Genomic DNA, 22,227 nt, shown 5'->3' with positions numbered 1-22,227 from the left:
GGCCACCAGGAAGCTCAGAGATAATCTTGAGCGCCTCAGCAAGTCTGGCTGGGTCTTTCTTTCTTTCCTTTCTTTTTTTTCCTTTTCTCCTCCTTCCTCCCTTTGTCCCTTCCTTCCTTCCTTCCTTCCGATCTTATTTTTAAAATAATCTCTACGCCCGATGTGGGGCCCGAACCCACAACCCGGAGACCTAGAGTCACATCCTCCCCCGACTGAGCTGGCCGGATGCCCCTGGCTGGGTTTCTTTCGGACAACACTGCTATCCGTCCCTGTTTCTGCCTATTTAATCTTTGCGAGCCCTTTCACGACAAGGACACCCCAGTGACACATACGTGGCTGCAGAAATTCCAGGATGCGCTGGTGGTCAGACCCACGGTCACGCTGTCACGATGTGTGCACAACACTCTCACGTGCACCCCAGCCCTCCTCCTCCTCCTCCTGGTCCAGTGCCCCCTCCCCACGCCCCCTGAGGGCCACACTGCCATCTCATGCCACCCGGGGCCCTGGTCCCTGTCCTCCTGTGTTCTCCTGGATATGCTCTACTCATCAGTCTTCTGGGGCCAGGAGGGCAGACCTAGGCCAAGTGTGAATTGGAGGCACCTGGAGGGTGTCACCCAACAAACCTTCTGGGGGCACTCTGGAAGGGCCACCCTTTACCTTCTCTTCCTGGATGGGACACTCTGGTCTTCTGTACCGTCCGTGGCTGTGTTTTCCTTTAGGACACAGGACGCTCAACTGTGGGTCTCAGGCTCAGTGCCTGACCTTGCAGGTGACCTGTGGCCGGACCCTGCCCCTCCCTGGGCCTCAGTTTCCCCATCTGCGAGTATCCTTTCAGCCCCTCGCAGCTCTGAGCATGGGAACCGCATCCCTCGGACTCCTTCCCCTGCCTCTGGGTCCCAGACCTGGCCCCGGCCCCCCAACAAGTGCTGAAGCTGGGGCCCCCCCTCCACCGGTGTTAAACGGGGCACAGCGCTGGAGGGTGGTGTGGGGCCTGGGCGCCCCCTGGTGGTAGGACGGGAAAGGAAGGGACGCTAGGCACCTGGTGATGCCTGCACCCAGAGGGCCCCTGCCTCTCCCCTGGGTGCTAGCCTTCCTCAGCAACACCTCTCCCCACACTCTGGCTTCCTGACACTGGCACCTACACCCAAGGCCCCTCTGTGCCCGTCAGGGCTGCCCGAGGTTGTCCCTGCACCTCTGCCACTGAGTGGGCTATGTTGGGGACTGGGGGGTCCACGGGGCAGCCCTGCCCGAGCTCCCGGACCGCCTGGCCCAGCCGGTGGAGGAGAGACCAGTGTGGGATGCGCCCTGGCAGACAGGACCCCTGAGTGGCACCCCGCTCCGTGAGGCAACATTGTTTCCAGGGCCGATCGCGTACCAGTCGCCGCGGACGGTCCCTTGATGTCCTGATTTGCTCTTTCGCTTCAAAAGAAACACGAGGGGGCGCCTGGGGGGCTCAGTCGGTTGAGCGTCCGACTTCGGCTCAGCTCATGATCTCACGGTGCGTGAGTTCGAGCCCTGTGTCCCCATGGGGATACACAATGCCCCTGTGGTCGCCGGAAGGGACCACGAGCGAGGACGGTCAGATTTCCCTGCAGCGAGCTCCCTTGGCCGCCACTGGGGCTTCCCTGAACCCACAGGGTCTGTTAAAGGGGAAAGAACACAAATGCGAGTTCGAAGCTTGCGTCCCGTCAGTGACGTGGCGATTCTGACAACGATTGTTTCCTTCGCGCCCTGAAGTTTTCCCCACGACGTCGCAGAACGCTGGCCCTGGGGTCCTGATGCTTTTCTTATTGTTTTTAATTCTCTGCGGCCAGCACCCCCCTAATGCCTGCCCCGGGCCCGCCTACTCTCTCTGACCCTGAGCCAGGGTTAACCCACCGAGGGCCTGGGCCCCCACCGCCGCTGAGAGCCCCGGGCCGTCCTACAGCCCACAGGGTTACATGCGGGTCACAGGGGGCACTGGCGGGACCACTTTGGGGTACAGCTTGGCCACATCTGCTCCAGATGAAGGTACGCGCACAGTGACGGGCTGAACCCTCGTCTCCGGGACCTGTGACCAGGACCTTGTTTGGCAAAAGGGCCTTTTCAGACGTAACTAAGAGTCTGAAGACGAGATCATCCTGGATTACCAAGGTGAGCCCTAAACCCAGTGACAAGTGTCTTTGTTAGACGGAGACAGAGGAGGCAGCCACATGGCCACAGAGGCAGGCACTGGAGGGACACGGCCACGAGCCCAGGGACGCCTGGGGCCTCCAGGAGTTGGGACAGGTGGACAGGAACTTGCCCTGGAGCCTGCCGAGGGAGGAGCTCGGTCCTGCCGCACCCTGACCTCCGCTTCCAGAATGTGGGAGAATAAACGCCTGTGATTTTAAGCCTCCCAGCGTGCTCGTGGCTCTTTCCAGCCACCCCACGACACTCAGAAATGCTCGCCCTGCACTCTCTGACAGGTGTGCGCCCCGAGGAAACCAGAGCTCTGCTCACCGAAGGCCGGTTCTAGAATGTTCCTGGCAGCTTGAGTCGCAGTAGCCACAAGCTGGAGACCATTCCATCGACGGTGGATGGTGCGCACGAGCCAAATGAATCCTGTCCACCAGCCCCAGACACTACCGTGTGAGCGACCCCTCCAGCGACGCGGTGCGTCTGATGGACACGGCTCTGAGCCGGACAGGGAAGCACGTGGCCACTGCCGGGTGGCTGGGAGGGGCCATGTCGTCCCCGAGTCACTGCTTACACTCTTCCGTATATTAAGTGAAAAACAAAACAAGTCCGAGGCGCTAGATGTCATTGTTCCCACGTGGTGAGCTGACCCTGGGTGGGCCGGGGACCATCTTTGGAGGGACGCCTCTAGAGCCCATTGTGCTGTCCCCCTTGGATGGCGGGGGACAGTGCCAGGTGCAGAGAGAGCCCGGTACCGCCACCCTTTCCCCGGACTACGGCCACCCCACGTTGTTCAGACAGTCGGGCCAGTGAAAAGCAGATTCCCAGATCCCTGTCCCCAAAACCCGTGTGGACCTCTCAGCAGGGCGGGGGACTCATGAATGATTACCCTCGATCCCAGCGAAGCCTGCGTCCCCAAGCAAAACCCAAAGTCCTCACCATGCCTTCCGGGTGTCCGTGTGCTCAGGCTCACCCCAGACTCCCCTCCCTTGTCCCCCTCATTCAGCTCCATCCATGCTGAGCACCCCACTCTTCCCCTAGCCCGCCAGGCACAGTCCTACCTCAGGACCTTTGCACGTGCTCTTCTCTCTGCCCGGATCACTTTTGCCCTGGCTTTCGCAAGACTCGTGCCTCTGACCTGACTTTCCTATCTCCTTCATGCCTCTACTCAAATGTCACTCCCGCAGACAGGTCCTTCTCTGACTGTTCCTGATATTGTTGCCGCCACCCCCCACCTCCCCACTGCATGTTTCCCCGGAACATTCACCTCCCTCTGACACCCATGGTTATCATGCTGATTGTCACCTCCCCAAATCCTCAGGAGCAGAGATTTTTTTCTCTCTCTGGGCCATCCCTCTTCCCTTGACTGTTGGAACAGTGCCTGGCATACAGTGGGTGCTCAATAGTTGCTGAATGATCAAATGAATGAATCGGATCCATCGCTCGCCAGTGGCCACCACCAGCTGCAGACAAGCTGGGACTGCCGGGGCAGGGAGAGGGATTGTGGGACACGGCACAGACACCTCAAGTGTCTCCACATCGTCTGATGCCCCTGGGGCAGCATCGCCCCCAGCGGAGCACCACGGAGGTATAAGCCTTGTGAGCATCTGCCTCGTTCATCCTGACGCTCCTCCGTGTTTCCCCCAGGGCTGTGACCAACTGGGATCTTGGAGAAGCAGGTCCTGGGTGAGGGGCTGACCGAGCTGGGCGCTGCGGGGCCCAGGGGCCTTCCTAGTGTGTCTGCAGATGCCTGGCTAGGGACCTGCCTTTGGCTGGGACGAGCCGTGAGCTTACAGCCCCCTCTCGGGTGGGGCTGAGACTCTGGAGGAGACACAGGTGACACCCCGCCCGCCTTGGGCCAGAACTCCAGGGTGCACTTCCGGCTCAGGGTCGTGTCTCCCAGCCAAGACCAGCTCCTTGCTCAGCGGCCCCCCCACCCGCCCAGCTTCCGACTCGGGCTCTGCTTCCAGGAACCCCACCTCGAATGGGGGGTGTTCTATTGTTTTGAAGACGCCGTTGGATTGAGTTTGCCCTTTCTTAGACTCTTCGCGTCTCTATCCACACAACGGGCTGGGCACCTTCCTTCCTTCCTTGTGTCTCTGCCTGGTTTTACGATCAGGGTCATGTTGGTGTCGAAAAAGAAACCGACTAGGGGCGCTGGGGTGGCTCAGTCGGTTAAGCGTCCAGCTCTCGGTTTCAGCTCAGGTCATGATTTCAGGGATCGTGAGTTCAAGCCGCGCGTCAGGCTCTGCGCTGGCAGCGGGGAGCCTGCTTGGGATTCTCTCTCTCAGAAGAAGTAAACTTAAAAAAAAAAAAAAAAAAGAAAACAACTAAAGACAAAACGAGACAGGAGAGGAGCCACGGGCTGTAGGAGGCCCTGCGGGCGACACCCCGTCTTCCCCCAGTCTCCGGCCCCCCACCTTGGCTGGAGGCGCCCTGTGGTCCCGGGCCAGGTGCTGCTGGCAGGGGGCGCGGGCTGGAGGGGAGGACCACTGCCCCCCGCCCACCCCCGGTGGGACGGGGGCAGGGAAAGCCTCAGGCGTGTCTGTGACCCTGGCCCCCAGAGCTCCTTTCTCCCCCCGTCCCACACCCCGCCCCCTTCCGTCCTTTCCCCAGGACCCCCTCCCAAATAAAGGACTCGGATGCCAATTCTCTCTCGAGCTCTCCTCTGTGATCCTTCTCAGCCCCGTGGCAAGACCTCGGGCAGGCGGGGGCGCAGCTCTGGGCCTCAGTCTCCTCGTCTGCGAAGCGGGGCACACGGCGTCGGCTCCGGATCAGGAGACGCCAGCCAGGGGCTCCCCCACCCCCGAGGACACGGCCAGACGGGTCGTCGGATGAGCTTTATTGAGCCCCCCTAGCAGGCCAGATGCTTCAGCCGCCAGCAGTGCTGGAGGCAGCGAAGGCGGTGTCTGAGGTGGGGCCAGCTGCACGTGACCTCCGTGGTGGACTCGGACGTGTACTCGGCCAAGGACCCGCACGGGGAGGGGGCCGGCAGCTGGGGCGCCGAGGTGCTGCTGGTGGGCGGTGGGCTGCCCTTGGAGGCCTGGGGGGCCGGCTCCCCTGGCCCGTCCGAGGCCTTCCCGGGGGGCTGTGCCACGGGGGGACCCTGGCTGGGGGAGGTGCTGGTGCGCTGCTTGGGGCCCGCGGGCTGGGGGGCCGGCTGGGGTTGGCCCGAGGAGGTGACAGATGACTGGGGGCGCGGCTGGCCGGAGGAGCTCACTCGTGCCCGGAGCCGAAGCCGGCTCCGGGACTTGGAGGGCAGCCGGGAGCCGCCGGCCGGGGGGTCCGGCGGGGACTGGCCCGAGGTGGTCTGGGAGGCGCTCCCGGGGAGCGGCTTGCTCGGGGAGGCGGGGCTGACGGGGGGCTCCCCCGAGGCGTCAGTCGAGGAGTTCGTGGAGGGCTTGGGGTGTGATGTGCCCCCCAGCTCGCCAGGCGGCAGGTCTGCGTAGCGGCTGGACGAGGGTTTCACTTGTCCTTCTGGGGCTGGGTCACGCTTGCTTGGGCTGCAGAGAGACGGCCGTTGGGGGGGTGAGGCAGGCCCGGCCCCGGGGCCGCAGGGAGTCAGTCGGGGGCAAGGCGGCCGGGGCCGGGGCCGTCTTCCCACCCTCCGCGGGGACAGCGCCCGCACACGCGGGCCCTGCCGCCCAGGCCCGGGAGTACGTACGCTGGGCTCCAAGGGCAGCGGCGGGGGTGACGAGAGCCCGGCCGCGGGCCAGGGTCTGCATGACTGGTTCCCGAAAGCGTAGGAGAGAGAGGCTGACAGTGAGGGGGTGCAGCCCCACGGAGGCCAGACAGGGGCCGGGCAGGGGCAGGAGGGAAAGTGGGCAGGGGCAGGCGGGTGGGGGGCGCAGACGGACAGGGCCTGCGGCGGACCGACGCCCCCGCACCCTGTGAGCACACACCGTCCCGGGTTATTCCCACTGCCACGTCCAGGGCTCTCCCGCCGAGGTCTCTCACGACGCTGTCCACGGCCTCGTGGTGCTTTAGAAACAGCGGCCGTATCGCGCGATGATACAGCATGTGAGCCCCGTTCCAGGGCCCGGGAACCATGCAGAACAACAGGAAGGCGCACTGCGGGCACGGGGGGGGGGGGGGGGGGGGTGTCAAGACCCGTGCAGGGCGGGCCTCCCCCACCAGATGGACCGCCTCCATCAGACGCCCCTGGTGGGGGCGGGGGGCTAGTTCCGCAGAGAAGGGGCCGGGTCTCCCCCTCACACCCCTGGCCTCCCGGGCACCTGCGTGCGTCCCGGGGGCCACCCACCTTGCCCGCGTAATAGAAAGGGAACCAGGACAGGAGTAGATCGCTGAAGAACTCGGCCAGCCCGAACAGTCCATACACCACCCAGTAGGTGAGCCACACAGTGTCGTCTTCTTTGCTTGGGCTCTCGATAGCTTTGATTCTGGGGGCGGGGAGGCGCGCAGAGTCAGGGGCTGTCCGGAGCCCCCGACACCCCCTCCCAGCGCCCGGACAGCCAGCGGGCACTCACGAAGCATATGCTGGGTACACAAATCCGATTACATTGCACAGTAGAGACGCCCCGAAGCCGAACAGAAGATACAGGCTTAGCAGAGTGGCGGCTCCTGCGGGAGGAGAGGGTGTGGGCAGGGCGGCGCGCTCCGAGCCGACCCTGGCACCGGAGGCCTCCTCCTGGCCTGGCAGACCCAGGCTGCCACACTCGCTGCCCCTACGAGAGACCCCTCCGGGATAGGCCTGCTGCCCCCGCAGCGCCCTGGTGACGCCTACTATGGCCCTGAGCCCCGTGTCTCCTCGTACGTGCAACCAGTTATCAGTCGGTCCCCCCCACCCCGAACTGTGAACTCCCCAAGGGCAGGTGGGGACCTTGGCCCTGATGGGTAGAGTAGTTGCCCAATAAACACGTGTTGAATAAGTGACCATCTGCAATCATAGCTGCCTTACTCTGGGTCCCGAGGGGAGGGCCGGGCACAAAAGCCCAGCATTTGAATGCAAACAATGGGAGAAAAACCTAGAAGTAAGGCTGTTCATTCCTTCATTAAGAGGTGATTCCCGGAGGCGCCTGGGCGGCTCAGGTCAAGATCTCACAGCTCGTGAGTTCGAGCCCCGCATCGGGCTCTGTGCTGACAGCTCGGAGCCTGGAGCCTGCTTCGGATTCTGTGTGTCTGTCTTTCTCTACTCTTCCCCCGCTCAAGCTCTGTCTCTCTCCCTCTCAAAAATAAATGAACATTAAAAAAAGAAGACTTGATTCCCAGTGAGCAGAGAAAGGCAACATTGGTAATCTTTATCTCAATACGGTTTTTCATCCTGGCCACCGCAGACAATCCGGGCCAGAACATCTTTCGTGGGGGTGCCCCGGGAGCTGCGGGGGCTGAACAGCATCCCTGGCCCCCACTCATCCGTGCCAGGAGCGCCCCCAGCCGCGACAACCACAGATGTCCCCAGACATTGTTCAGTACCCCGAGGGGGACAGCATAGCCTCAAGCGAGGGCTGTTGTCTTAGTGGGAGACAGCTGAACGTTTTCCACTCACTGCGTGACACCGAGCAAGTCTTTCTCTCTGCTTGGAGCCTCAGTTTCCCCGTCTGCCAATGGGGTGGTAATGACCCTGCCTCCTCAGGCGGCCTTGGGGATAGCTAATACCACTCAACAGAGAGAGCGCCTCTTTTCTACAGGTTTGCTGAGCACCTTCTGGGGGTACAAACACATTCCCAGTGACGGGGCCCGGAACACACACTGCTGGGGGAGGTGGGGAGCCAGGAGTGTGAGCTGCTCTGCAAAGAGTCCTTGTAAACACTGCCTTCATTAAGTGCGCGGGTCTCTGTGCTTCCCTGCTGTGTCTCACTCACTGGCCAGAACAACAGGGCAGCTGGGAGGAGGGGGGACCAAGGTCACTCAGAGGGCCTCTGGGCTCCCGGGAGCATTTTACAGCCTCCGGCCTCCTCCCTAGGCGGTTATCTGTAGAGACAGAGGTCACTTGTGTACCAAAGGGCATCCCCTCCCTTCCCTCCATCTGGGTTAGTCTTTATCCCTCGGGTCTGGGGTCAGGACAGGGAAGGGGGCCTCCCCAGTTGGCCCCAGGAGGTCTGGTCACTGCCTCATCTGGGTTTCCTTTGTTACCTGGGCTGGGGATTTGACCATCTGGGGCGGGTGGGGCCCAAGGGAGATGTCACCCCCAATTGCTAGTTGGGGGGAGCAGGTTTCCCAGGGCACCTCTCCCTCAATCCCTATTCCTGCAGCCTCAGCAACGGGAGGATGACCTTGGACATTTGAGGGGGGGCACCATCCCAGAGATCAGCAACAGACAGGGCTCAGGGAGGGGGGTGGGTAGGGAGGGGCGAATGCTCCAGACGGGAGGGGGGGGGTGGGGGGGGTCAGAGGCAGCCTTCCACAAAGCCCCTGACTCTCTGGGCCTCAGTTTCCCCCCCGTGCCTCCCAGCTTCCCCGATAGGCCCCTCCCCAGTGCTCTATGACTAAAGCCCTGCCCACGGGTATCAGGGATGTGGAAAGTCAGCAGAGAAGTCAGGGCCTGCTCCCAGGGACAGGTTCCTGGCTAGGCTGACATGGCCTGGGCACTGGAGGCCTGGGGGAGTAAACTGTGGACCTTCCCTCCTGGCCTGGAGCATGGGGGGGGGGATGGGGAAATCTCTACACTTGCTTCCAGGCTGATGTTCCTGGGGGACGGGGGTGTGGCAAGACTCCCAGGGCACTGGCTGTCTACCCACCGCTCTCCCCTCCCCCAGGGTGGACCGAGCAACTGGAAGAACCGGACTTCGGCCTGGAATTCACCCAGGGCCACGACGGAGGGGGCAGCGAACGGTCTCCAGACCTGAGGACTGGAGTGGAGGTACTACTGGGCCCGAGAGAGGGAGTGACACTAGCCAGAGGTCGCAGGGCGAGGGCAGAGGAGGGGCTGCGGGCAGACGCCAAGTCCTGGTCCAGGACCCCTCAGGATCTGTCTCACCAGGGGGGGTGCTCCCCACCGTCCGAGCCCGGACCCTGCAGAAGACGCCGGCCGGAAGGGGCCAGGCCCGGGACCCCGTTGCCCCAGGGCCTCAGTGTGCCCATCGGCGAAATGGGACAGGAGCCCAGAGCGCCCCGGACTGCTCACCCGTGGCTAAGTACCGCTTGTCGACACCTGTCTTGGCTTCGAGCGCCCTTAGCGCTTCGGTGGCCAAGTTCCTTTGTTCCAGAAAGTGCTCGAAGCGCTGGCGCAGGCCGTCCATGACACCGGCGAGCCGGGGCCTGGCAGCCCGAGCTCGACCGCGGCCCCGCGCACCTGCCCCGCAGCGCGCGTGCCGCTTTACCCAGGTGCGAGAAGCCCCGCTCCGCCCCCGAGCTGGTCTCCGCCCCTGCGCTGGTCTCCGCCCCCTGCCCCCCACTCCGGCCAATGGGAGGGCAGGGCGGACAAAGGAGGTGGGGCCTGCCCCTTCTCCCCCGCCGCATCGCCCTCTGGCGGGCCGCGGCCGCCCCAGCTGCGACGCCGGGGGCAGAGGGCGGGGCGCGGAGGCCGAGGGTGCCGATTGGCGGAGCGGAAGCGGGACGTAGCTGATTGGAGGGGTGGGGTCATGGCCGGGGATTATTGGCTGAGCCGTTGCGGGGGTGGAGCTGGGGGAGGAGGAGAGAAGCGTGCCGAGGGGCGGAGCTGACGGGAGGAACTGGAGAAAGACCAGAGCTGATTGGCGAGAACAGAGGAGGGGCGGGGTTGACCATAAAGGAGCGGGGGACAGACTCTCGGAGGAGGGGGGGATGGGACGGAGCTAAGCTGGGGAGGCGGGACTTACTCAGAAGAACAATTCCGGTTGGGCCGGGTAGGAGGCAGGACTAATTCTAGAGGGAGGGGTGGGCAGGCAAGGGGGCGGGGATAAAGGGGCGGGCCAGGGGGAGCAGCCTTGAACACTCTAGATCGGTCGGAAGTTTTGGTCACTGTACCAATGAGGGAGACTGAGGCTCCAGAGGGTTTGGATCTGTGGAAGACCAGGGCGGGGGTGTTCCCCGCCCCCCCCGCCCCGTCTTCGGCCGGATCTTCGCGCTCCTTGAGGTGGGGAGGGGGGGGGGGGGAGACAGCCGCAAGGACCCCTGGGAGTTGACGCCTTTCATGGGTTGCTATGGCCCCGGGGGCGGGGCGGGCGCTTGGGCCCACTCGGCGGTTTGGCCGGGGGGAGGGGTTTCGGAGGCCCCGCCCCGGCCCCGCCCCCCGCCGCCATGCGGCCCGCCTGGACTGCGCTCTGGCTGCGCCTTGCCTTGGCTCTGGGCCTGGCCCTCGTTGGCCCCCTGCCTGTGGGGTGGTCCTCGGCCCGGGTCCCCATCTATGTCAGCAGCTGGGCCGTGCGGGTGTCCCAGGGTTACCGGGAGGCCGAGCGCCTGGCGCGCAAATTCGGCTTCGTCTACCTGGGGCAGGTGGGTGGCACCCGAAGGGACAGGAGGGGCAGGGGCCGGACACCCCTCCGGCAGACGGGAGGGGTACCCAAGATTTCAAGGACCCCCAGCTCACCCAGGCCTCGACCAGCTTCAGACTCTGGGACCCCCAGAGGGCGCCTGAAGCCCCCAGCGGCGCACCTGGTTGGGGGAGGATGTTGGCCACTGTCCTGGGGACTCCGACTCGGAGGCAGGTGCCATCGTTGCGGATGCCCCCTCGCGTTCCCAGATCTTTCCTGACGGGCAGTACTTCCACCTGAGGCACCGGGGCGTGGTCCAGCAGTCCCTGAGCCCACACTGGGGCCATCGCCTGCGCCTGAAGAAAGACCCCAAGGTGAGCCTGCTCAGCCACTTGTTATCCAAGCCACCTGCCCTCTCTGAGTCTCGGTTGCCACTTGGTCCCCCAGTCTGTACGATAGGGACCATCCGTGGACAGCAACAGGGCACGTGTGCGTGCTGAGCTCACCTCGGGGCCTTGGCACACTGTCAGCATTTCTTTTTGCCCCCCCCCCCGCCCCCATCTTCTCTCTCCCCCTGAAGGTCAGGGTTCCCACATACTCTGTAAAGACGGCAGATAACATTCTAGTTCACGGGATGGAGAGAAGGGAATTGGTCCTTTTTATGACCGGGAGTAGGAATCCCGCCTGAAGTCAGCCAGTGAGGCTGTGAGATGCTCAGAGAGGTGCCAACTGGGAAAAGGCTTTCGATGCCAAGCTGGGGACTTGAGGCTGAGTTTGTAAACCCTCAGGAGCCAAGATGGGGTTTGGGCTGGGGGGCTGATCAGCATGGAGGCGAGAGGCTCGATCACTTGAAACCCACTGGGAGCACTGGGAACGGGGAGAGGTTGCCAGCTCAAGGTGTGGTTTGCACGAGAGAGGCCAGCGCTTGCCAATGGATTAGACGTGTGGGACAGAGAGAAATTGGGGCCAGCTCCCGCGTCTGGAGCTGGGCACGTGGGGAGACAATTGCACCATCACTGGGATGAGGGGTGAGGGCACAGGAGCTGGTTCAGGGCGGGGCAGGGCGGGGCGGGGGAGATCGACAAGGAAGAAAGGACAAAAAATTCTGAGGGAGACTAACCAGGGGCAGGCAGAATGGCTGTGTGCAAAGGCCCTGGGGTGAGGCACCACTGTGACTGCAGCAGAGGGAGGCTGGTGGGGGCCAGATAGGCGGGGCTTTGTGGGCCCTGGAGAGGGGGGCAGCATGGGAGGGGCTCTGCAGAGAGTGATGCTACTGTGTTCTAGGGAGGCAGGGGGGCAGGTGGGGAACCAGGGCGGAGGCAGGTATGGCCATCCAGGGATGTCTTACGAGGGGCGGCCGCTACAGCAGGGAGATGGGCAGATCTTGGGCAGAAGGATCTAGAACAGGGACTGGGGAAGGGATAGGGCTGGGCCTCAAGAGCAGTGGGCCCTGGGGACTGGTGCTAGGGCCTTGGTCCCCTCTGAAGGCAGAGCCCCAGGCACACGGGGACCCCAAAGAGCAGCCTCAGCAAGCACGAGGTCCCGGGCCCCGTCCCGCACCATGACGGACCCAGGACAAGCAGCAGGCGACCCAGACACAGCCCCGCTCCAGCCGCGGCCCACACAGAGTCGTCCCCTGGTGGGCTTGGCGAGGAGACGACGCAGACCCTGGAGGCAGACTCGGGCCCCGCGGCCCGGAATTGGTGGGAAACGCTTGGTGGAGCCGGCCAGGGCCCCGCCAGGTGCACGGGTGTGGGAGCCGCACCGGCGGGTGGAGGGGTGGAGGGCGGGCTGGCTCTGGGGGCCCGGCGCCCTCCTGCAGCGCGCGTCTGTCGCGTCTTGTCTGCAGGTGCAGTGGTTCGAGCAGCAGACGCTGCGGCGGCGTGTCAAGCGCTCGGTGGTGGTGCCCACGGACCCCTGGTTCTCCAAGCAGTGGTACATGGTGAGCGGGCCGGGCCGGGCGGTGGGGCCGGGCGGGGCCGGAGCCCCGCTGACCCCGGCCCCTGCCTTGCACAGAACAACAAGGTGCGGCCGGACCTGAACGTCCTGCAGGTCTGGAGCCAGGGGCTGTCGGGCCGGGGCATTGTGATCTCTGTCCTGGACGATGGCATCGAGAAGGACCACCCGGACCTCTGGGCCAACTACGTGAGACCGTGGGGACTGGGGTGGAGGCTGCGCCAGGTCCCGTGGCCTGCCCCCGTCCCTCACGCCCCCCGCTCGGCCCCCAGGACCCCCTGGCCAGCTACGACTTCAATGACTACGACCCAGACCCCCAGCCGCGATACACGCCCGGCGACGAGAACCGGTGAGCGGCGGCGTCCTGCGGGGTGTGTGAGGGCGGCTCCAGTGCCTTGTGGGGAGCCGGGGGGGCTGGGACTGGCCCCCCTCTCTGCCTTGGCGCCAGGCACGGGACCCGCTGTGCCGGGGAAGTGGCCGCAATCGCAAACAACGGGTTCTGTGGAGCGGGTGTCGCCTACAATGCCCGGATCGGAGGTATCGGGGCCCGGCTCCCGCACCCCGGGGACGGAGGGCGGCCCGGACGGCACGGGGCGCCCAGGGATTGCGGGCAGAGTTAGGCGGCTCTGGGGGATGCAGGGCCCGAGCTCCGGTAGGGGGAGAGCTGAGCCCCGCGCAGACGCCCCCGCTCCAGAAGGGGCCTGGGGGGGGGGGCGCGGCGGGGCTGACCGCGGAGGCCGGACGCCCACCCCTGCAGGCGTGCGCATGCTGGACGGCACCATCACGGACGTCATCGAGGCCCAGTCGCTGAGCCTGCAGCCGCAGCACATCCACATCTACAGCGCCAGCTGGGGCCCCGAGGACGACGGCCGCACGGTGGACGGCCCGGGCGTCCTCACCCGCGAGGCCTTCAGGCGCGGCGTGACCCAGGTGAGCCCGCCCCGGGGGCCTCGGAGGGCCTGGGCCGGCCCCGGAGGCCGACGCGCCCATCCGCTCCCTCGTGCCCGCGTGCAGGGCCGCGGTGGGCTGGGCACTCTCTTCGTCTGGGCGTCGGGCAACGGCGGCCTGCACTACGACAATTGCAACTGTGACGGCTACACCAACAGCGTGTACACGCTCTCCGTGGGCAGCGCCACCCGCGAGGGCCGCGCGCCCTGGTACAGCGAGGCCTGTGCCTCCACGCTCACCACCACCTACAGCAGCGGCGTGGCCACCGACCCGCAGATCGTGAGGGCCGGGGAGGGGGGGGGGACCCGGGGGCGGGGGGAGGCCCCCCTCCGCGTCCGCCTCCCCCTCCCCTCCTCCCCTCCCTTCCCTCCCCCTGTCTCCTCTCCCTTCCCGTCTGTCCTTGTCCCACCTTCCCCCCACGACCCTGTTGTCTTCCCCCTTGGCGCCTCCCCTCCCCCACCCCTCCCTGCCCGTCCCCGCCCCCCACCTGCCGTCCCGCCCCCCACTTTCCCCCCTCCCAGGGCTGCCCTGTGGCCCCTGGAACACAGAGGGGTCCCAAGACCAGGCCCCAGTGTCCTCACCCCTTCGTCTACCCTCCTGTCTCTCTGGCGGGGCAGGCTCCCCAGCTGTGTGACCTGGGTGGCGCTCAGGGCCCCGTTCCTGGAGGTACCTCTGCGGCACCTTCTTGAACCCTTGATGCATTTCGCACAAAGGCCGGGTCTCCCTGTGCACCGGTCCCCCCCAAGCCCCCGTCTCTGCCCCTAGGTCACCACGGATCTGCACCACCGGTGCACGGACAAACACACGGGCACCTCGGCGTCGGCCCCGCTGGCCGCGGGCATGATCGCCCTGGCTCTGGAGGCCAAGTAGGTGCTGGAGGGGACCCCGCTTACTGCGCTCACCGCCCACCCCCCCCCCCCCCCCCGCCTGGCACGGCCCCAGCTCACCTACCCTCGCCTGCCCCCAGCCCGTTCTTGACGTGGAGGGATATGCAGCACTTGGTGGTCCGTGCGTCCAGGCCCGCGCAGCTCCAGGCTGAGGACTGGAGGACCAACGGCGTGGGGCGCCAAGGTGAGGCGGGGCCGGGCGGAGGGGGGACGCCACGCCCCCAGGGCGAGTGACCACCGCCCGTCCACGCAGTGAGCCACCACTATGGCTACGGGCTGCTGGATGCCAGGCTGCTGGTGGACATGGCTCGAACGTGGCTGCCCACACAGCGCCAGCAGAAGTGCGTCATTGAGATCGTACACACCCCCACGTGAGCAGCCCTCCGCCGCCGCGCCTCCGCCGCGTCCGCCTGTCCTCTCCCCGCACCCGTCATCGCCGCGGGGGACGGGGTGACAGACGCGTGGGGCCCAGCATCCGTTGCCTCACTTTCCCCATCTATAAGATGAGAAAGAGGGTGGGCTCCACGACGTGAGCCCAGACCCCGGTGCCCCGCCCCCGCCCCCCGCAGGCCCGCAGAAGGGGCGCTCGCGGCCCGCGCCGCCCCCAGCCCCATCTGGCCGCTGACGCGGGTGAGGAGGAACGTGTCGGCGTGCGCTGGCCGAGCCAACCGCATCCGCTCGCTGGAGCACGTGCAGGTGCAGCTCTCGCTGTCCTACAGTCGCCGCGGGGACCTGGAGATCTCGCTCACGAGCCCCATGGGCACCCGCTCCACGCTCGTGGCCGTCAGGTGCAGGGGTGGGGGACCTGGCCCCGTGGCAGCCGCTCGGTCCTTCCCCGGGTGTGGGCAGCGCGCTGTGGGGTCGGGGGGGGGGGGTCTGCTCAGGCCGGACACCCGGCACGCTCCCCCCTCGGGAGCCCTGCCAGCAGCCGTGCTCGGCCCTGCAGACCCCACTGTCCTCGGGGCTTTGAAGCCCCCCCTCCACCCCCACCCACCCTGCCTCCTGCCCCAGACCCTTGGACGTCAGCGGCCAAGGCTACAACAACTGGATCTTTATGTCCACCCACTTCTGGGACGAGGACCCGCGGGGCCCGTGGACGCTGGGCCTGGAAAACAAGGGCTACTACTTCAACACGGGTGAGAGCGACACCCAGGCTGGGGCCTCGGGCCCGGGACCGGCCTGGGATCCCCCGCTGCAGAGGGGTCCGGGGTCTCCCTGGGACACCGAGCGGGTATCTTCGGAGAATAGTAGATGCGAGTTACCGGCCCCCGGTGGGCGTCCGGCCTGGGGGCCATCGGCGTCTGGGACCCTGGGGCGGGGCGGGGCGGGGCGGGGCGGCCGGGGAGAGGAGCCAGGAGGGCGGGCCAGGTGCCGACAGGCTGTCCCCCTTTTCCCCGTGCCCCCCGCGACCCCCGCCCAGGGACGCTGTACCGCTACACGCTGCTGCTCTACGGGACGGCCGAGGACATGACGGCGCGGCCCCCGGGCCCCCAGGTGACCGGCAGCGCGTGTGTGCAGCGGGACACAGAGGGGCCGTGCCAGGGTGAGTGCCTGGCGCGGCACGGCCTGCTCGCTGGGGGGCGGCAGCAGCGGGCAGTGTGCGTGTGCGGCCCGGGGCGGGAGGGCATACGGGGCGGCGGGCCCTGGCCTCACACCCCAACGCATGTGTGCCCCCGCGCAGAACGCCACAGCTCCGCCCACGTCCTCGGCCACCTCCGCCTCTCCTACTGCCCGCCCAGGTACCTCGGCCACACCCGGCAGGCAGTGACCGCTGGGCCCGGCCGCTCCCGCCCTGTGCGTCTGCTCGAGCCGCCGCGCCTCCTGCTACACCTGCCTCGGCCGCTCCCCGCTCGCCTGCACTGCCCGCCCCCCCCCCCCCCCCCCCCCCGGCCTCCACGCTGGACGAGGGTCGCGGCTCCTGCTCAGGACCCGTCCCTCCCAGCGGCCTCCCCCCAGCCCGCCGCAGTCGCCCACCCCGGCGGAGCCCGGGCCGTGGTACTGGCCCCGCTGGCCGTGGCCTTCGGGAGCCCCTCACTCCGCAGCGTCCTCGCTGTAGGCTGCCCACCGCTGTGTGCGGCCCCCCCCCCCCCCCCCCCCCGCCACCACCCCAGGTCCAGCTGCTGGCCCGGACCTAGAGACACCTGAGTAGGGGGCAGACGTGTGTCTGTGCAGGCACTGCCTTCCTGCTCCTTTGCTCCAGACTGGCACCTGGGCTGGGGGGGTGCAGGGACCCGCCCCCGGAGGCTCTGGCTAATCACTGAGGCCCTCAGGCCAGGGGCGGCCTGCTGGAATCCCGAACCCGAAATTGGCAGGTCCGGGTGAAAGAGAGGGAGAGAAGTGTAGCTACACGGTTTGGGGTGGGGGCGGGGTGGGATGGGGCAGAGGCTGGGCTGTGACAGCCGTCCCTTCCCAGCCCCAGAAGTGGGGGGAGGGGCAAGGGGAACCAATGACAGCATCCAGAGTCTCTGGCATCATGTCAGACCTCGGAGTTTGCAAATAAAGGTTGAATAGGAGGTGCCAAGTCTGTGGTCTCCTTTGGGGCAGCGGCAGGCCCCCGTCCCCATGGCATGGTTGGGGGTTCCCCCGCACCCCGCTTGGAGACGGTCTTCTCCTGGAGGACCCTGTGGCCCACAAGGGAAAAGGGGCAGCTGGGGCCCGGGGCCCCCAGTCTGGTGAGGGCAGGAGTGAAGTGGGGGGTTCCCAGGGCGGCGCACTGCATTCCTAACTCCTCCTAAGTTTCCCTCTTCCTGTTGGGGTGTTTCCCTTTGACGCTGATCATTAAGAGAAGCGTGAGTCCCAAATGAGCATGCGTGCGGCTGTTCCCCGCCCCGCAGGTAGGTCTATGAAGTTATAACAATCGTGCTGCTTCTCTACTCCTCGAGAGTCGTGGGGAGGCCGAGGGAATTATGGGCTGGAGGCATGTTGCTTTCACTGGCCCCCAAGCTGGATTTTCCCGTTCTGGACGTTTCACACACGTGGACTCACACCCTGCGTGGCCTCTCGTGTCTGGTTCCCTCCCTGAGTTTGGTGTGTTCAGCCCTGCAGACGGCGGGTGTCCCCGCTCCTGCTCGCGGCCGAGTGGGCGGGCTGTGTGTTGATCCATTCATCCATCCAGGCACAGTTGGGCTGTTTCTACATCCCGTGAATTGTGAATCCTGCTGCTGTGAGCATGTGTGCGGATCTGAGCACCTGCCAGGGCCGGGCCGTGCGTCCAGGGGTGCTTGGCCGCCTCCTTGCAGTTTTGGTGGCCTCATCTGTGCAACAGCACCAAGCCCAGCGCTTGCTTCACCCAACGTCAGATCGAGAGAGGTAGTTTTCCCACTGGCACACAGCAAGCACCCAGAATGTGCCCGCCGGGGGCAGACACTTCGGGAAACCGGTTCTGTAAACCATTCATCATCAGAGTTACCGTATGACCCAGCAGTTCCGCTTCTAGGCATGTCCCCAAGAGAGACAAGAACATATATCCGCACAAAACCGTTACAGGGATATTCTCAGCAGGAGGAATCACGACAACCGAAGATGGAAACAACCGAGACGCCCATCAAGGGACGGACGGTCAATGTGCCCATCGCGCACGCGCACGTCACTCGGGTGTGTCCACGCACGCGCACGTCCACAGATAAACGTGTCCGCCGTGCACGCGCACGTCCCACGGCCGCCAGCAGGAGCGAGGCGCCCACGCCCGCCGCCCCGCGCGGAAGGACCCTGAACGCACGACGCTGAGGGTGGGAACCAGACACGAGAGGCCACACGGGGTGTGAGTCCGAGTGTGTGTAACGTCCAGAACAGGCTCATCCACGGACACAAGGGGAGGCTCGTGGGGGCTGGGGGAGGGGGGAGGTGTTAACTAATGGGGATGTCTTTTGGGTGATGGAATGTTCTGGAATTAGACTATGGTGGTGGTTGTACATCTCTCTCAAAACCACTGAATTGCACACTTTAAACAGGTGGACTGTGTAGTGTGTAGATAACATCCAGTAAAGCTGTTAAAAGGCACAAAACCAGCCCTGGTCTCTGAGCCTGTCTTCCCGCCCTAGCTGTCAGGGGAGGAACCAGGCAGGGCAGAGGTGGGAGGTGCTAGGGACCAGAGGGGCAACTGTGATGGAATCTAGCAGGCTGCGTCTCTGGCCTGGCCACCTCCCGGGGAATTGGCGCGGCCAGGCCAGCCCCCTCGAGAGGGCAGTCAACTTTGTTCCCACGACAGCCACGTGGGTTGGGCGCCCTGCCCACTTTGGGCAGAAAACCGGGACTTGGGTGCTTTGTTACGCAGCGAGGGGAGCCGGGACAGGACCCCCTGCCCACCCCTATGCCCTTCCAGGCCTGGCGCGCCGGGGAGGTTGAGGTCACGTACTTCCCAGGTCCAGTCAAACCATTGAGGACCTTTAGAGGCGCGGCGCCTTTAAGAGGGGGTGTGGCCTCCTGACGGGCGGCGGGCAGGTGCCGGAGGAGGCTCGAAGTACGCGTCACGTGCCTGCTGGGCGGGACCGGGCTGCGACCGGAAGCGGAAGTGGGTTGTCGGCGGTGCCGGCGGCTCAGCGCGCGCGCCTGGGTCAGGCGGTAGTGCTTTCGGGGCATTAACGGGGAAACTGAGGCGGGGATGGAGTCGGATGCGGAAACCCCTGGCCCCAAGTTGTCGGTCGTTGGGGGGGCCAGGGGCGAGGCGAGCGCAGCGGGGCGGGGCAGGGTGGGCTTCCCCGGGCACGGGGCTCCGATGGGTGTGTAGGAGTTCACCGGACGGAGGAAGGGCCCAGGGAAACGCCGAGAGGGAGACGCCCCCGTCAACTGCCTCTTCTCTCGCCTCCAGGGATGGGTTCCAAGGCCAAGAAGCGGGTGGTACTGCCCACTCGCCCAGCGCCCCCCACGGTGGAGCAGATCCTGGAGGACGTGCGGGGTGCGCCCTCCGAGGACCCCGTTTTCACCGCCCTGGCCCTGGAAGGTAGGGGGGAGTCCGGGCACGAGCCCGGGGGGGGGGGGAGGTCGACCCTGAGACCCCAGCGACAAGGGGCGGGGAGAAGCGCTGTGCGGCCGAGGAGTTAGGAGCTTCGATTTCAGCGCCGTCCTTACCCTTTCTGAGCTTCCGCCGCACGTCTGTAAAGTGGGGCGCAGCTGCAGAGGGGCGTCTGGAACGGGGGTCCGCAGTCGGGTCCGCCGCCACATCCTGGTTGTCGCCTGTTCTGGTAAAAAGCCAGGGAGCTAGAAATGCATTTTTTTTTTAACGTTTATTTATTTTTGGGACAGAGAGAGACAGAGCATGAACGGGGGAGGGGCAGAGAGAGAGGGAGACACAGAATCGGAAACAGGCTCCAGGCTCCGAGCCATCAGCCCAGAGCCCGACGCGGGGATCGAACTCCCGGACCGCGAGATCGTGACCTGGCTGAAGTCGGACGCTTCACCGACTGCGCCACCCAGGCGCCCCTAGAAATGGATTTTTGACTCAGCCCGCGGAGCGCGCGGACTCTGGATCTCGGGGTTGTGGGTTCCTGCCCCACGCCGGGTGTGGAGATTATTTAAAAGTGAAATCCTAAAATTAAAAACAGGAACAAACGGATTTTTCAGTGGCGGTGGGGGAGGATACTCGGTGAGGAGGGGAATGGCTTGAAGTTGGGATTTCAGTGGCCGTGTGGTTGCACTGGCACAGAGCCCGCTCTGGGCTTAGCTGTGGCCCTGATGAGGTTCGTTGACTCGCTCGTTCAACCTTCCCGAAGAAGGTACCCGCCTGGTGCCAGGTGCTGCTCTGGGCACTGGGTCAGGAGGTGAACAAAGTCGAGGCCAGTGCCCGCCCTCGGGCTGGTCTAGTGGGAAGAGAATTCACCGTTAAGTCTTGTGAAGCCATAGATGGTGAGAAACGTTTTGGGATTTTTTTTTTTTTTAAGTTTATTTACTTATTTTGAGAGAGGGAGGGAGGAAGAGAGAGAATTTTAAGCAGGTGTCATGCTCAGCGCGGAGCTTGACGCGGGGCTGGAACTCTGGAACTGTGAGATCATGACCTGAGCTGAAATCAAGAGTTGGACGCTTGACCAACAGAGTCATCCACCTGCCCCTGCTTTGGGAATTAAAAAAAAAAAATTAAGAAGTAGTAAAAATTGGGTTCTTTGCTCCGTGTGGCCATGCTTCAAGTGCTCGAGAACCACTCCTGGCTGGCGGCTGGTTCTGTACTGGACAGCTCACCTGCAGGGCTTTCCACCATCCAGAATGTTCTGGCAGGTGGGGCACAACTGGTGTTTATCCCCGTCCTGCAGCTGCTTCTTGGAAGGCTGCTTGAGCCCAGGGCCCCCAGCATCCTGACGGTGGGGAGACTGAGGCACGGGCTGCGTTCGGGCTCCCCCTGCTGGCGGGGCTCCTGTCCGAGACCGCCTGCGGGCACGTTGGGAGCATCTGACTTGTCTCTAGGGGACCTGAGCCCTGTGGGGTCTCTGCTGCCGGCCGGGCGTGGGCTGTTTTAGGAAGCGGGGCCGCTGGGAAATGCGTGTCCCAATCCTCCTCCCAACCCCGGGTGCTGGGTCTCACGAGGTCTCGAGAACAGAGAAAAGGTTGCGGGTCGAGAGTGCGGCGGGAGCCAGCCTGCTCTGTGGCTCCGTTGTGGGCCCCCGCCCTCTGCGGGCGGACGTGGAGGCCGATCCCCGGACAGGGGTGTCCCGCCCCTTGTGTGATCCGTGCCCCCAGCCGGATCCTCTCCCTGTCGCTCCCTGACCGGGGTGCCGTGTGCTGTCCCCAGACTCCGCAGGCCTCTCCGGGAGGGCGGAGGACGCGGAGGCCCAGCAGCAGCAGCTTTACCAGCAGAGCCGCGCCTACGTAGCCATGAATCAGCGTCTGCAGCAGGCGGGCGACGGGCTGAAGCAGAAGCGTGAGGACCTGTGGCGGGCTGGCGAGGGGCTGGAGCGGGAAGTCCGCCTGCTGAAGCAGGGCGCGCCCCCAGGGGCCGTGGCCGCCTCCTTGGGCTGACTGGCCCGGCAGGGCGCCCCGCGGCTCACCGGCACCTTTGGTCCCCCCCAAGACACCTGACCCGGCACACCTCACACCTGGGCCCCTGGGTCGCGTGGCCTGGGCTCGCCCCGGGGCCCGGAGACCCCGGGGCCCACAGCCTGCGTGGGGGGTGACAGACACAGCTGCCTCGCCGGGCGCGGGCCCCTTTCCAGGGGCGGGTCTGGGGCAGTGTGGGTGCCGCTCGCCCCGGCCGTGGAGCCCAGACCGGGCTTCGTGCGGGGTCCCCGGCACCCGAGGGCCGGTCCGTCCAACCTCTCTTTGCCCCTCGCCACCCTGCTTCTCTGCGTCATCGCAACGGAGATGGAACCCCGTGGAACCCCGGCTGCTTTCTGTCTCCGCCCATCTCTGCATGTACTGCGGAGGGGGGGGGGGCCCAAGATTCTGGCAGAGCACCCCGTTCCCTCCTGACAGTGGCTGGCTGCTGGAGGAGCACTTGCCCAGCAGGGCCCGGACCGGAGACGGGGCCTCTGGTGGTGCCCCTACTGAGCACCCTGATCCGAGGCCTGGGCGCTCCTGTGGGGCGGGTTACCCGTCGGGGTGCGGGACCCACCTGGGACCCACCCCATCATGGGGGTGCCTGGCCTGGGCTCCCGGGAGGGGACGAGCTGGCCAGTCTCCCACCCGAGCCCTCGCTGGCTGCCTTCATCCTGGAAGGCTTCGTCTACGGGCAGGTGTACGGAACAGGAGCGGGTCTTGAAAAGGGCTTTTCGCTCAAAAAGAGCAACTTTCAGAAACCTGGAGCAGAGGTGGCTGGCTGCAAGAGGCGTCCCAGAAGCCAGGCTGCTCGTGGCTGCCCCTGTCCGGGGCTCCGTGGGAGGTCCAAAGTGCCACAGCAGGACCCTGACACGGGGGACCCCGAGCATCCCCGGAGGTGTTTTTCTTTCCCTGAAGAAGGGGAGCCTGCTTAACCCTGAGAGGCCCCAAAACCAAGACCCAGAAAG

The 22,227-nt window shown here is 65.4% G+C and overlaps 3 protein-coding genes across 6 annotated transcripts; 2 read left to right on the top strand and 1 right to left on the bottom strand.

Moving 5' to 3' along the window:
• Positions 1-4,984: 4,984 nt before the first annotated feature.
• REEP6 (receptor accessory protein 6) lies at positions 4,985-9,453 on the bottom strand. Of its 2 annotated transcripts, XM_043590151.1 has the most exons (6): positions 9,242-9,453; positions 6,645-6,738; positions 6,419-6,557; positions 6,060-6,228; positions 5,822-5,884; positions 5,505-5,660 (listed from the first exon to the last, which is right to left on the bottom strand). In XM_043590151.1, exons 1-6 carry the CDS (start codon positions 9,354-9,356, stop codon positions 5,623-5,625), a joined length of 618 nt encoding a protein of 205 aa, XP_043446086.1. In that variant the 5' UTR covers positions 9,357-9,453; the 3' UTR covers positions 5,505-5,622. The 2 variants fall into 2 exon arrangements, with proteins under 2 accessions (XP_043446087.1, XP_043446086.1); XM_043590152.1 differs by lacking the exon at positions 5,822-5,884 and having other exon boundaries at positions 4,985-5,660.
• A 544-nt stretch (positions 9,454-9,997) lies between these two features.
• Positions 9,998-16,812, top strand: PCSK4 (proprotein convertase subtilisin/kexin type 4). The gene is given in 17 exon segments (XM_043590145.1): positions 9,998-10,530; positions 10,778-10,882; positions 12,358-12,450; positions 12,525-12,653; positions 12,737-12,813; positions 12,913-13,001; positions 13,222-13,394; positions 13,479-13,691; positions 14,178-14,278; positions 14,380-14,483; positions 14,553-14,670; positions 14,908-15,087; positions 15,311-15,435; positions 15,720-15,842; positions 15,981-16,080; positions 16,082-16,178; positions 16,180-16,812. Coding segments are annotated over 17 exon segments (2,277 nt in total). The 5' UTR covers positions 9,998-10,335; the 3' UTR covers positions 16,435-16,812.
• A 1,126-nt stretch (positions 16,813-17,938) lies between these two features.
• Positions 17,939-22,007, top strand: CA2H19orf25 (chromosome A2 C19orf25 homolog). Of its 3 annotated transcripts, none has more exons than XM_043590155.1 (3): positions 17,939-18,059; positions 19,107-19,238; positions 21,018-22,007. In XM_043590155.1, the coding sequence occupies exons 2-3, from the start codon at positions 19,109-19,111 to the stop codon at positions 21,242-21,244; spliced, it is 357 nt and encodes a 118-aa protein (XP_043446090.1). In that variant the 5' UTR covers positions 17,939-18,059; positions 19,107-19,108; the 3' UTR covers positions 21,245-22,007. The 3 variants fall into 3 exon arrangements, with proteins under 3 accessions (XP_043446090.1, XP_043446089.1, XP_043446088.1); XM_043590154.1 differs by lacking the exon at positions 17,939-18,059 and adding an exon at positions 18,147-18,859; XM_043590153.1 differs by lacking the exon at positions 17,939-18,059 and adding an exon at positions 18,148-18,851.
• Positions 22,008-22,227: the final 220 nt, after the last annotated feature.

Source organism: Prionailurus bengalensis, chromosome A2 (assembly GCF_016509475.1).
Source record: "Prionailurus bengalensis isolate Pbe53 chromosome A2, Fcat_Pben_1.1_paternal_pri, whole genome shotgun sequence".
Lineage (NCBI taxonomy): Eukaryota > Metazoa > Chordata > Mammalia > Carnivora > Felidae > Prionailurus > Prionailurus bengalensis.
The sequence above is the reverse complement of the archived record's forward strand: the minus strand, read 5'-3'. Positions and strand labels throughout refer to the sequence as shown.

Bases quoted from the DNA above. Each gene is read 5' to 3' on its own strand.
- REEP6 (XM_043590151.1), bottom strand. From the start codon at position 9,356: ATGGACGGCCTGCGCCAGCGCTTCGAGCACTTTCTGGAACAAAGGAAC. The intron at 6,739-9,241 runs GTGAGCAGTCCG...CTCCTCCCGCAG, and splicing joins CAAGCGGTACTTAGCCACGG to GAGCCGCCACTCTGCTAAGC. The intron at 6,229-6,418 runs GTGGGTGGCCCC...CCGTGCCCGCAG, and splicing joins CTTTCTATTACGCGGGCAAG to TGCGCCTTCCTGTTGTTCTG.
- CA2H19orf25 (XM_043590155.1), top strand. From the start codon at position 19,109: ATGGGTTCCAAGGCCAAGAAGCGGGTGGTACTGCCCACTCGCCCAGCG. The intron at 19,239-21,017 runs GTAGGGGGGAGT...TGCTGTCCCCAG, and splicing joins CACCGCCCTGGCCCTGGAAG to ACTCCGCAGGCCTCTCCGGG.